This window comes from Aphelocoma coerulescens, chromosome 4, assembly GCF_041296385.1.
Source record: "Aphelocoma coerulescens isolate FSJ_1873_10779 chromosome 4, UR_Acoe_1.0, whole genome shotgun sequence".
Lineage (NCBI taxonomy): Eukaryota > Metazoa > Chordata > Aves > Passeriformes > Corvidae > Aphelocoma > Aphelocoma coerulescens.
Window position 1 is genome coordinate 55,862,872 of NC_091017.1, and position 12,470 is coordinate 55,875,341.

Sequence of the window (12,470 nt, forward strand, 5' to 3'; positions counted from 1 at the left end):
TGACACTCTTCTAAATTTCAAAATCAGTGTCTGAGATCCTCCAAGTGTTCCTTGCAACTCTCAGTCATTTTCACCATAATCCTAAACTGGTTTCATAGAGGCTGTGGACATTCAAGGCTTTAACTCCCCTAGAACAACACTGCAGGGAGTCAACGAACACAAGTGTAGGAGAGTAATTTCCTACCCACATGCTATTACACCACAAGTTCCAGAGAGCTTCTCAGTCTTTGTACATTTTCCACCCACACCTTGTAAAGCTGGAATTTGGCATACTTCTCCATAATCTTACTTACTCACCCCTTTCCCCTCACCTCACCCTCCTGCATCTTTCCGTTGCCACTGCCAGGCCATGCCAGCCACTCCACTGTGCCGAGCAAGGCTCCGCTCGTACCTGTGCAACCCCCACGGAGAAAAACGTCCCTCCATGGAGACTGGTCCTGACCTCCTGCCTTCAATTTGTTATAAGGAAAATTCATTAGAGAATTTCAGAATTAAGAAAAGTAATACTTTTAGCTGGTTTGAATAACAAAAATAACCAGCTGAAGACCCGAAATTAGTCTTGATCGGTTAGAAGTCCCCTTTCAGTTGTCACACAGCTTCTCTCAGCAGCACGGGCATCTAGAAAACACTCCATAGCCACTACACTTCCAACAGGCAGGGTACGTTCGGCAGATTCAAAACAGACAGATATATCCCACTTTGCTACTGAGTTTCCAGACATACCCCATCCCTTGGAAATATGAATATTAAATTACAAAGACATTTTGAAGGGAAGGATTTCCTGAGTTGGCTGGCGAGGGCTCCTTTGGTCTGCATATTCAATTTTCTCCTTAAGATTTATAACCAAAGTGTGGATTCTCTTCATCTGCCTGAAGAAGGACTGTTCACTCTCACCTACCACCGCACTCACCGTGCCACCCCACACACCGTTTCCCCACACTTCTCTATCACGCTGATCAGGCCCCATATGTCTGAGGGACCGGCCAGACGAGCCCGCGCAGCCATGAGCGGCCCCGGCTCTGCAAGGAAGCACTAACGTAACTCTCGCCTTCCCGCCCTGCAGCCGGGAACCCGCCGGCTCGCTCGCTGACACTGGCGGCAGCCGGGCATGCCCGCTCGGCGCCGGCCGTGCCCCCGCCGCCCCGGAGGAGCCCGCCCGGCCCGGCCGCTCCGGAGCTTTTGGCGCCAAGCGGAGGCAGCGCTGCGCCGGTCGCGCCCGGTACTGCCCGCCCAGCGCGGGGCTCCGCGCGGTGCGAGACTTACTGGGCGGCCTCGCCCCTACTTCGGGGCGGGGGCTGGGGGCTCCTTGGCGGGGCGTCACCGCGGGCCGCGGGCGGGCAGGGGAAAGGGAAGGGGCGGGGGCGGTGGCGGCGCGGAGGCTCCTCCCGGGCTGCGCTTCCCTGGGCGGGCGGAGAGCGGCGCTGGGTCCCCGCGGCGCACGCTCCGCCCGAGCCTCCCCTTCTCCGGGCCGCCGCCGCCGCTGCCACTGCTGCTGCCACCGTGCCGCTCCCCCTCCCCCAGCCAGCGCTCCCGAGCAGGAGCTGCCGCGCCGCGGAGCAGGAGGCGGTGGGAGCCCCTAGGGCAGCGGCCGGCGGGGTGGCGGCGGAGCGGCGAGCACCACCCGGCACGGAGGCTGCTCAATGCTGCACCTTCCGGAGCTGCATGAGGTAAAGGCGGCTCCGGGTCCCGCTTTCCCCCGTGCTCGCTCCCCGCTCCCCGCGGCCGCGGGGGTGTATGCGCGGAGCTGGGGCTGCGGGGGGCTCTTTGTGGGCCCGGCTGAGTGCGGGGCAGCGGGGCGGGAGGGGGGGGTGCGGGGCGAGGGCTGAGGGGACATGAAGTTGCGGGAACAAATGGAAAGTGGTGAGTGGCCGGGCCCCCTCCCCGGGGGGGCTCCTGGAGGCGCAGGAGGGCGGGCGGGGGGCTCTGAGAGGACGGGGTGGTCGCGGGGGGGTTTTGTTTGCTCTCGCCGCCGCCTCCCTCCCTTCCTCCCTCCCTCCCCCTCTCCTGTTGGCTTCTCTGCCTCCCGATAGTTTTGAGGCCTAACTGTTTAGGCCTCGTCTCCTGGCTCTGGGGCCGGTGTGCCGGCTCTGAACCACCCCCTGGGGCCGGGAACGTCGCCCCGGCCCACCCCCCAGGCCGTAAGGGGCTCTCGGCCGCCGGGTACCCCTCGATTGGGCCCCAAATTTCATTGTAAAACCGTCGGCTGCGAACTAACAGTGTTGGGCTGGAGCAGCCCCGCAATGAAAGGAGGCGCCGGAGGGGCCCGAGTCGCGGGGAGCGGCGGCGGGCCGGGCCTCGCTCCCGCCGGGATGCGGCGGGGACAGCGCTGGGGGGCGCGGCCAGCGGGGCGATAGCCGGGGCCTTCAGCGAATTGAGGGTGAGGAATGGAAAAAGAGGGTTAGAAAGTCGTTTCCATTCTGCTGAACTTTTGTTTTCTGACCGATAGAGGCCGGTAGAGGACTGTGGAGAAGGAAAGTTTGTAACCAGCAGCGCCAGGATGGACTTCCCTGCTACCCAACCAAAACCTGCTGCCGACGGTAAAATCATCTACTATCCTCCTGGAGTGAAAGAGATTACGGACAAAATTACCAACGATGAGGTGGTTAAACGGTTAAAGGTGAGCAATTCTGACCACCACCCCCTTCCCTGCAACTTTTCCTTGTTAAGGTAAACATTTTATCACTGGAATGGAGAACTGCCAGAGTTTTGTTGTCTTTCCTGCCTGCAGACATTTAAGGGATTATGACTTCATTGCTTTTCCTTAAAAGAGGAGGACCCATTTTTGTAATTCATTACTGTTCTCTTGCGAGAGTTCTCTCAATGCCAGAGTTGATACATTAAGTGCTAATTTGTACATGAAACATATCCACAGTTTAGAGGAGAAGTCTGAAGTGGAATCACAAGTAATAATTACAGGATATGTTAGCAAAATTTTTTGGCAAGCTAGGTGGTTTTTTGGGTTCTGGCATTTGAAGAAAGTATAGTTGAGCGGGGGAGACAAGTAGATCTGCATAAGGCTGTTCTTGATTGAAAAGATCACACTGTTTGCAAAATGCAAAGCTTAATTTCTGGAGTTTATGGATGGCCTTTTGAAATTGTTCCAAAACCTGCCTCAGATTTTTCAATTTAGTGTAATAAATGTTTTTTCCTATTTAGTATAACTGACAAAATTGCTGAATTTTCCTAAGCAAAGGGGTTATTAGAAAAGTATCTTCTCTGCTTGTTTCACAGCATCCTGGGGGACTGTGAGTCTTGTCTCTCTTTTTTATTTTGTTAATCCCTTTTTCCACTGGAAAAAAACCCCGAAATGCTACTGTGATTCATTAGTGTTATTTCTTAAGTCCATGCTGAAAATAGAGAATTAAGTTGAGCATTGATCAAATATTGACACAGCTCATTTGTTAACACCATGGTCTTTGGACCAAAGGTTTTTGTAACCTGGGATTTGGTCCTATGCCCAGGGTGGAGATGCAGTAATAATTTATAGCGATCAGAAATATCCTGTCATCTGATGATCTGTTTCCCATGACAGCAGCGACCCCACAAAGACTGAAAATATCAATCATGGTCTTGACTAGTCAGTTAGTACATTGAAAAGTTTTCTTAGCTATAAATGTGAAGAGAACGTAGGCTTTGTGCTTTGCTTTTTAAGCAGCAAGGCTCATAGTGGTTTTTCTGAAAATTAGCCTTTTTGTCCATTTACAGTTTTGAAAATTATTGAATGGACAAGTCTAGCCTAGTATTTTCAAAACTGCAGTGGAATATTTCCAGTTACAGGAGAAGATACTAGAGTTGTGATTGTTTAGACAGATACCTTTGATCGAAGTCTGTGGAGTGTAGAGGAATGCAGTTTTGAGGTGATCCTTGAAACAAGTATTTTATTTTGTCCCAGCTGGTGGACTTGCAATGGTGAACTGTGTCATTCCTATATAATAGAAATAATAGAACTTCAAAATCATGTATATGTGTTTTTGCTGAATTCACATGTGTGTGTATTAGACATAATCTTCAGGCTAAGAGCAGACTTTTTTTTTTGTTTTCTAATGAATTATTGTTACAGAATTCAGACAGCCGAAAGATTTGAGACTAACTTTAAATGGGAACAAATACTTTGCTACTGCACCCAGCATCACTGAAAAGACAGAGGAAGATTTTTCTTACTGTATTGGTACTGTTTAATCTGAGTTAAAAGAATTTTTTTTTGTCAGGTATTGGCTTTACTGAAGGATCAAGAGAATGGGAAGTATTGTACACTCTAGAACTAAACCAACAAGTATATTTTTCTTCATGCCTTTGTATAACGTGTATGTTCTTTATGAAGTCCGTGCTTCCTTATATTGACTTAGTTTATAAAAGCAAATTCATTTTGAAATGTGGAATATTATGATGACGCTGTGCTTGGGATGGAAATACTTGAAAAAATTTAGTTCAATTTCTTCAAGTTTTCTTCAAAAGATAACCTTCCAGAACTTTAAATATGACTTAATGATAAAGCTAACTTTAACAGAATGTATAAACTCAAGCATGAATCAGTTCATGAAATTGTAGATTTTTTTGTCTTCTTGCCCAAGTGTCAGCCAAAAGTGCTCTTACAGAAGATGGTTCTTACAGAAAACGTTCAACTTAAGAGTTTTGGCCACCAGGCTGTGGGCCAGTTCCTGCAAGTTTTTGCTCTTTTAGCTTGGTGAAGTCATGGTCAACTTAATTGGTTACAAATTTGGGTCCTTATTAGCAAGTTTTCTGATACCGCATCTATATTTTTGTGTCCAGACCTCTTCTCCTAATGAAAGCCTTTCTTATTGTTGGAACTTGAGACGTTCTGGGCACCTGTCCCAGAGTGCCTGAGCAGCAGCTTTTATGCCAAGGACTTTGAATAAGAATGTTTTTATATCCTTTCCCTCCTTCTGCTTGGAGTTGTGGGTAATAAAATGTAGGCCAGATACTTTCAAAGTGTTTTGATATATCTGTATGATAACATCATTACTGTTCTGAAAATGAAAACATTGAGAATTTTAAAATTAACGTGCATCTTTTGAGGGACGTAGAAAGAAATGCCTCAGGATTGCATATGTATGGCAGATGAAGCACAAGTTCAGGTGCTTAATTGAGTCAAAGGTAGTTTCTGGTATGCTAGATTATATTGATGATTTGGTGCCCTAGAGTGGCATGTGTTACATAGTTTCAACTGTTGAGGAAGTGATTTTAACTGGTGTGCTGTGGCTGGGGTCAAGTGTCTGTTCAATAGATCCAATTAAGTTTAGGCAAACTAGGCATCTAGCATGTAGCGGAGTGTTGAGGTTTACTGTACTTTTGACTACAAAATACATATTTTTTTTTTTAGGTCAGTCTTTCTCTTTACAGGGCAGTTTTTCACAATATAATGATTGGTTTCAGGGCTGCAAGTCAGCTGCTTGACACTTTGGGTAAGGCTTGTGGAAGAGGAGTGGTAACTTTGACTTAAACAAGTGATAGAAGGGGAGAGCAAACAATTCTAAGGCACCTAAGAAGCCTTCCTTCTGTTCCAAGATCAAGCCAGAGACTAAATAAAACTTGAGAGCAATCGTGTTAGCAATATTATATTTTTTCAATAAGATAGTTGAAGGTTTAGAAAGAAGTTTTAGAAACTTGGCATCTGCTTTGCTGCAAAGCTTCTTTATGGCTATTGAAATTTTTTCAAGATTGACTGTGTTTTACTGCCTCGTTAAACTCCAGACCTGTATATTGCTGTCAGTAAACTATTAAATCTCAGATATAACTTTGATCACAAGAGAATATTTAAGTGTCATTTATATAAAACAGTCATTATGAGTAAGATTAATAGTAGTGTACTTAATTGTCAGATATGTTACAAATAGCCCCATCAATCCAAAATGCATAGAGACTGATTTTCTCAGTGACTGACATACACAGCCCTTGTAGGCAAAGCCAGAACTCCCACCAAAATATGTGGGGCTCTGATGTGCTTGTCCCAGCTTCTGTTCTGTACTCTCTTTACAAGCTTTTTGTTTTGCTGCACACCAGAATGGAAGGGTTGACAGATCTGGGTTTAAACTTGGCAGGAAAAAAAAACCAAACCAACCAACACTAGAACACCTACCCCTCCCCAACTATGTTAATTTTAACCTGAACCATCTTCTTGTGTAATTTATCACGAGAACTCACAAACAATTGGACAGGCACAGGGGAAAAACTAACTTCTTTTTGTGGCAGTCTTCTTAGAATGTTGAAGGAACTTCAGAGTCAATTTGAATGCGAAAGTTAGCAAATGGTTTTTTTTTTGAGATAGAGATGGGGACATTTGCATTGTTTCTGGAAAACTATCATGCCTGCTAGGGTTTTTAATGTTAAAGAAATAATGCATGATGGTGAGTTCAGATACAGCTTTATACTAAAAACTGTACAGTTTGGTAAAGTCTAAGACAGGTTTGTAGAAAGAAGGAAAACACTTAACAGTGCACATTTTCTTTTACCTAGAGATATCAGTGTAAGCAACACTAATTGATAAAATCTGTAAAAAGCACATTCAATCAGATGCTAAATATACAAAAGTAAAAGAAAAGTTTCTGAAACTTTTCAAAGGAAAGGAAGTGATAAATTAATTTCAGCATGGAGATTTTTAACACAAGTTTAAGGCAATGTTTAAATATGTTTCTGTGAAATTAAGTTTCATCGGTTAGAATTTAATGAGGGAGATAGAGTTCTTTATCATAGCTGGGTTAGGGTTCTGGTTTTTGTTTTGTGGGGGTTTGGGTTTTTTTGAAGAGTTATTGTCCTTTCATTTTTCAATCAGTCCAATAGTCTTGTTGCTTTTCCCATGGTGACAGTTTGGCAAGGCATTTGCTGTGAAAGTTGCTTTTGATTTCAATGCCCCCCACACCCTTTCATCCTCTCTCCAATTCTCCCCCTGCCATCCCCATGCCAAGGCCTAGCTTGTGATCATCTGGAGACGCTAGCAATCTAGGTGTGCCTTGAGGTCTTCCCTATCTTGTCCCTTGGCATTTCTTAGTTATCTTATATGTATTTGTCCCAGAACGAAACAAACACTCTCCCTCTCCTTTTTTCCATTGTCTTTTTGCACATTCCTCTGGTTATTAGGTATTGGCCCCTTTGTAGTTTGGCCTGTTGTGTCTCTATCTTCGTACCACTAGAAGTAACTAATGCTGATAATTTGTCATTTCATGTACGGATGTCTTTTAGGCATCTGTTACACCATGTTAAAATTGAGAAAGGTTGCTTGTTGCTACTTAAATGTATTTGAGTAGGCTATAGTTATGTGAGAGGAAAAGAAAGTTGCTCTTAACTAACCCTGATATTTCTGCATAAGTTAATGGCCACTCTCTGAGGTCATGTAGTTAGATGGACCTTTGATCTGACCTGGCTTTTACCTGTGCAGTTGATTTAAACAAGACTAAAAAATGCAAATTAAGATGTCATCTGGTAGAAGAAAATCTGTTGTGTCACCCACAAGAATTTGGTATGTTTGAGGAGAAAAGGTATATACATAATAAGTGGGTTGGATAGTATATTAACTAATAAGTGCTCTTTGCTGGCAAGACTTAGATGACATGGGTGACTTGCATGTATTTACATGCTTATATTTAAGAATTATAAGTAATTTTCTGGAGGTCATATAGCCAGGTTACAGAAATGATCCACAGTTAATTATTCTAACAATTTTAAAACCTGTCATTAATTGTACTTAACTGCAGACTGCAATTGCAATGTTCTTGAGCTATTGCTGGCCACATAAGCCTAAAGCCAAATTTTTAATTTGATTTTGCTCATAGTTTAATCTTTTTAATTAGTTTGAGTCTTGTAACAATCAAGTGTTTCATTAACTAGGACAGGCCACTAGTCGGAGAAGAAGAAACTGTTCTGATTTTTTTTTTTTTTGCCAATGGAATATTTACCAATTGCTTTGTAAATGCCCCAATTTTGTCAGTCCTTAGAGGAACAGACCATCTAGCCTTACCAAGTTTGCCCGGATGTTACTGAATTTCAAGCTGATTGACGATGACACCCTTTGTTTTTGTATCTGATAATTTTCTTTTGTTACAAGTGCGTCAGTAATTAATGGCAATTTCACATGTACAGTATTATTCTAATGGTTTCCCAGCAACACTAAGATAAACGTATTATGAAAGAAAAAAAAGCCCCCATTTGAAAGGGGGGAAGAACCCAAAAGGTTGCTGAATTAGAAGTGATAACTTCTGATGTCTGACCACTGAAATGGACAGACTAGTTCAGAAGTCTTTATGGCCTCATTTATTCTACTATAAACCTCAAAGAATTTTTAATCTTATTCTTTGCTAATACTTTTTTGTGAGGTGGCTGCATTATGTTAATTGCAGTTAAAAGATGGAGAACTGATGAGCTACTGAAAGGAAAAAAAACCCAATACCAGAAAGATGAGTTGACTTCATATGCCTGATCTGGTATTTCTAAATTGTGACTTCTGAAGTGAAGTGCATTCTGTTGCACTTCATTTGTTCAAGTTTATTTGATTTCACTTACATTTCTGAGTGCCCAGGGTTTCTGTAAATCAGGCCTCATCATGTCTCCTGAAAAACCCAGAAAATGACTAATGTTTTCTGTGAAAGCTGTGTTACAGGCTGTTTAACAGGCATTGTATAGAAACTTTGTAATAGGTGGGAGGCTGGCATGCACGTCTTCAGACTTTACTGTTTCAAAATACGGCATGGAATATTCCTTTTCTTCATGTATTTTCCTTCAGTTGTAGTATTACATCGTCAGTAAATAGGAAAGATGGTCTTTGAGCAAGATGCTTCTCTATCAAACAATCTTGATTAACTCCAGAACAAGTTTTGTGATGTGAACGGAACCAAGTGATGGCTTCAAGATTTTGATTGTGGTGTTTCCTTTTGTGAGTGTGTGTGTGTAATCACTTACCAACTACTGTATTAACATTAGTATTACAAAGACTGATTAGAAGTTTGAGAAATACAAAATTACTTACCTTGGAAAAGAGATGAGTAAGAGTTGTTCTGCTAATACTAAACTAAAAATTTCTGGATTTGTACCTCTCTTCTAAAATGGAAACAAACTGATGAAAGCTAAATATTGCTTAGGGGCATACTGGAAGCTCTGGCAGACCAGAGCTCTACTGATGTTGTATTCGGTACAAGTGACGTGGTTTAGTCATATAAATCACTTCAGGTGGATATGCAAGTCAGTATGTATTCTTATGTGTATAATGTGGGAGTGGTTTTGTTAATTCAAATATTTTAAATAAAGTTTGGATACAAAATCCTTGACAGTGCATTCTTATGAGGAGTTTGTATGCCTAAGTTTGCAAAACAGCAGGAGCCTTAGCTGTGCTCAAAGACTCAAAAAGGAAGTGTTAATCTCTTACCAGCAATATGAAGTGAAAGAAAAACTGTCCTTGGGCTTGCAAACAGTAATATGGAGGTGATTGATAGAAAGGGAAATCAAACATAAATGTGGTTACTTTTCTTCCTTGTCTGCTTGAATCAATTCATGCCATTTTGTCTGCTTAATGTCAATGTGCATCTTCTGCTATGAAAAGGAAAAACAAAAGACAAAATAGCAAATCCTTTGTTCACAGTATATATTTTAGCCATTTTTGGAGTTAAAGAAACCAAACTTTTGTCTAGTCCCCAGTCTGTGTTAAACATTCTTCATATCTGAAGGTTTTTTCCCAGGCTTCAATATCTTGTTAATCCCCACTGTCACCTAGAAATCTAAAACATGTGCTTATTTTTGGTGTCACTCAAAGCAATGTGTGTTTGCTGGCTTTGCAGCTGCAGTAAACTAATGAACTGTATTCCCACTGCTGTGCTGACATGAGAATTTGGCTGTTTTAAAGATCTTTTAGGCATGATGAAATACTGCTAAGGATAAACAAAGATAAAACTGGCACAAGGTAGTTTCTGCTCAGGAGTGGAGATTGAAAACTTTCTGGTACCTGGATAGCATAGGGGTATTCTAAACATACATTTTATTTATGCGAGACAGAAGATACATACTTATCTGATGGAGGTGTCAGAGCTTCAGTGTTAGGATGAGTTTTGCAGCCACAGTGGGGGAAAAATTCTTTCAAATTTACTGTGAAGGCTTTTTAATGTCTTACTCTCAAGTGAGTTCCTGTTTCTTTCTAGTTGTTCAGTTATATTACCTAATCTTAATGGTACTCTATTGTCTTCTGTGAGTACAGCCTGTCACATTTAGCTGGAATACATTTTGGAAGTCATTAGCGTTTTAGGCCTCATATCTTTAGTTTCTAATGCTAGAAGTTATGACATCTATCTCCATGAGATTTATCAAAACTTTCCAAACTATTGAAACAGAGAAGTTGTTTTGTACTGGCAAAATACATTCATAAGCATTAAAGAGACATGTCTTTTCTATTTACCAGTAATTTTTGAACAGATACAGATATTGAAGATGAAAGAGAAGAAAGAACAGTTTTTAAAAGGATTTTGAAGAAATCAGATACTTCTGGAGTTTTCCCACACACCATTTTTTGGTGTCTACAGTACCTGAAAAATGCACATGCTTAAAAAAAAGTAGCCAGATTAGTTCGTACTCAGTAGTATTAGAATTTGCTTGTGGTCATTAAAGAATTGCCCTTTCCTCTGCAGTTGTTGTCTTTCTCTTTCTTATGTCTCTCTATGGAAATAGCCTAATTGACCATGAGGAAGTAGCTTAACATCTGCAGATTACAATATTTTTAAAATATTATGTAACTTACTGATCTTAAAACTGTTTTATCAGTGCATCTGAAAGCCCATCGGAAGACCAGCTGTAAACTTGTGCTTACTATGAAAATCTTTTTACTGTTGTTCTAAGTACCCAAAAATCAATCTCTCAAAAACTGGAGGAAAATACTTGTGGGTCTCAGTTTACTTTGTATATGTAATAGAACTTTGCCTGGAAAAATGTTTTTATCTTGCTTTACTAATGAAATAAGTTTAATTTCTTTGTTACTGATCTTCCCTGAAGTTACATTAGTTCAGAACTTCCTGGCAGTTGGACAGAAGTTTCAGAGATGGAACACTTGTCTAATTGGTGCTGAGCAGAATAGAGACATCCGAATTCTGTTTACACAAAGGAACACGGACACAGCACTTCAGACATTTCAAAAGGCAGCCCATGTGCTAGCTGGAATAAATGCAACTAATTATTTCATGGGTGTTTCAAATGTTTTAGGGGATCTGCTGCTGCCTCCCCAGCTTCCTGGACACAGCACCAAAAGGAGAGTGGGCAAGTAATGCAGGAGGATGAGGGCAAGGGATGCAGCAGCTCTCTGAGAGGAGAGCGATGGAGATGAGATCTGTTGGAAACCCACCAGTGGCAATTTTACTGCCTATGATAAAATCAATTTCACATAGCAGCAGTGCAGGAGATAAACAAGTAAAATAACGCACAAAAACTTATTCATACTCTCTTAACCCACAAACTGGTAGTGGGTGGTTCATGGTATTCAAGAATATTACTAGTTTTTAAACTTAAAAGTGGTGGTTTTTAACAACTGAATATGATACCTGTATTCCGTGAACATCTTGATGAAAGTTGCTTATGCAATATGGTATTATTGAAAGAATAAAGCAGTAATAAAAACAGCCAACCTAAAAACCCAGCAAAACCCAAATCACTGAAAAGTAGCTTAAAATCTCAAAAGACAAACAGTAGGTTCTTTAGTTGATGTTTCCTATAGTAGTTTTTTTACATAATTAGCTTTTTCGAGTTTTTCTGGCTACTTAGAATCAAGATTGTGGTACAAATGCTGAAGCAGAATGTGTGCAATGAAACTATAGTTGAACTTAGGAAGTGATTAATACAAAGAAATTTTGCAAAATGAGTGTTGTGATGATGCCAATAGTGATGTGGATGTGAAAAGATATTTGTTATAAGTTGTTCCTTGAAAAAATAAGCTAATTGACTTCTGTAACAAATTCAATGTAAGGAAGATGTGGTTGGTTATTTCACCTTAAAATTTTTACTGTCTTTCAGTCCACAGGATAGTCAAAGTGTGGTAAATCCTGTTATTTTAATATAATTGTGTGTTTAACTGTGCTTTTCTTCTGGTACCATTTGAAAATACATGCATGTACTTAATTATCCAAATGAAGTAATGGTTCTCTGTAATAAACTCATTACTGAAATTAATCAAGCTATTCATAATTTAGTAGGGAATTATTTGAAAGTAATTTCAAATTAAGATTAAATTTCAAAGTAAGATTTTGTAGAATATAAAAATTGTTTTTTCTTGTGATTTAAGAGTCTAAAACCTGATATTCAGTCACTTAAATCTGACTGCAGTGCCTTTCTGTGGGCCTTACTCCTGTCAGTCATAAAGGAAATAATTTTTCTTTTAAAAACTTTGATTTCATGGAGTAGTGAAGAGGAATAATTCAGAAATTATGCTGCTTTGTTTTCACAATGGAACAATATATTGTGGAGTACATGATGGGAAGTTTAATTCTTAA

The 12,470-nt window shown here is 41.1% G+C and overlaps 1 protein-coding gene across 2 annotated transcripts in view; it reads left to right on the forward strand.

Annotated features, from left to right (window-relative positions):
- The first annotated feature begins 1,398 nt into the window (after positions 1-1,398).
- The window catches only part of PDS5A (PDS5 cohesin associated factor A), an 80,239-nt gene continuing 69,167 nt past the window's right edge, over positions 1,399-12,470 (forward strand). For both annotated transcript variants that reach the window (XM_069014244.1, XM_069014246.1), the window contains exons 1-2: positions 1,399-1,667; positions 2,447-2,617. In XM_069014244.1, coding sequence (XP_068870345.1) covers positions 1,641-1,667; positions 2,447-2,617 — 198 coding nt within the window. In that variant the 5' untranslated portion in view covers positions 1,399-1,640. The remainder of the gene's footprint in view (positions 1,668-2,446; positions 2,618-12,470) is intronic.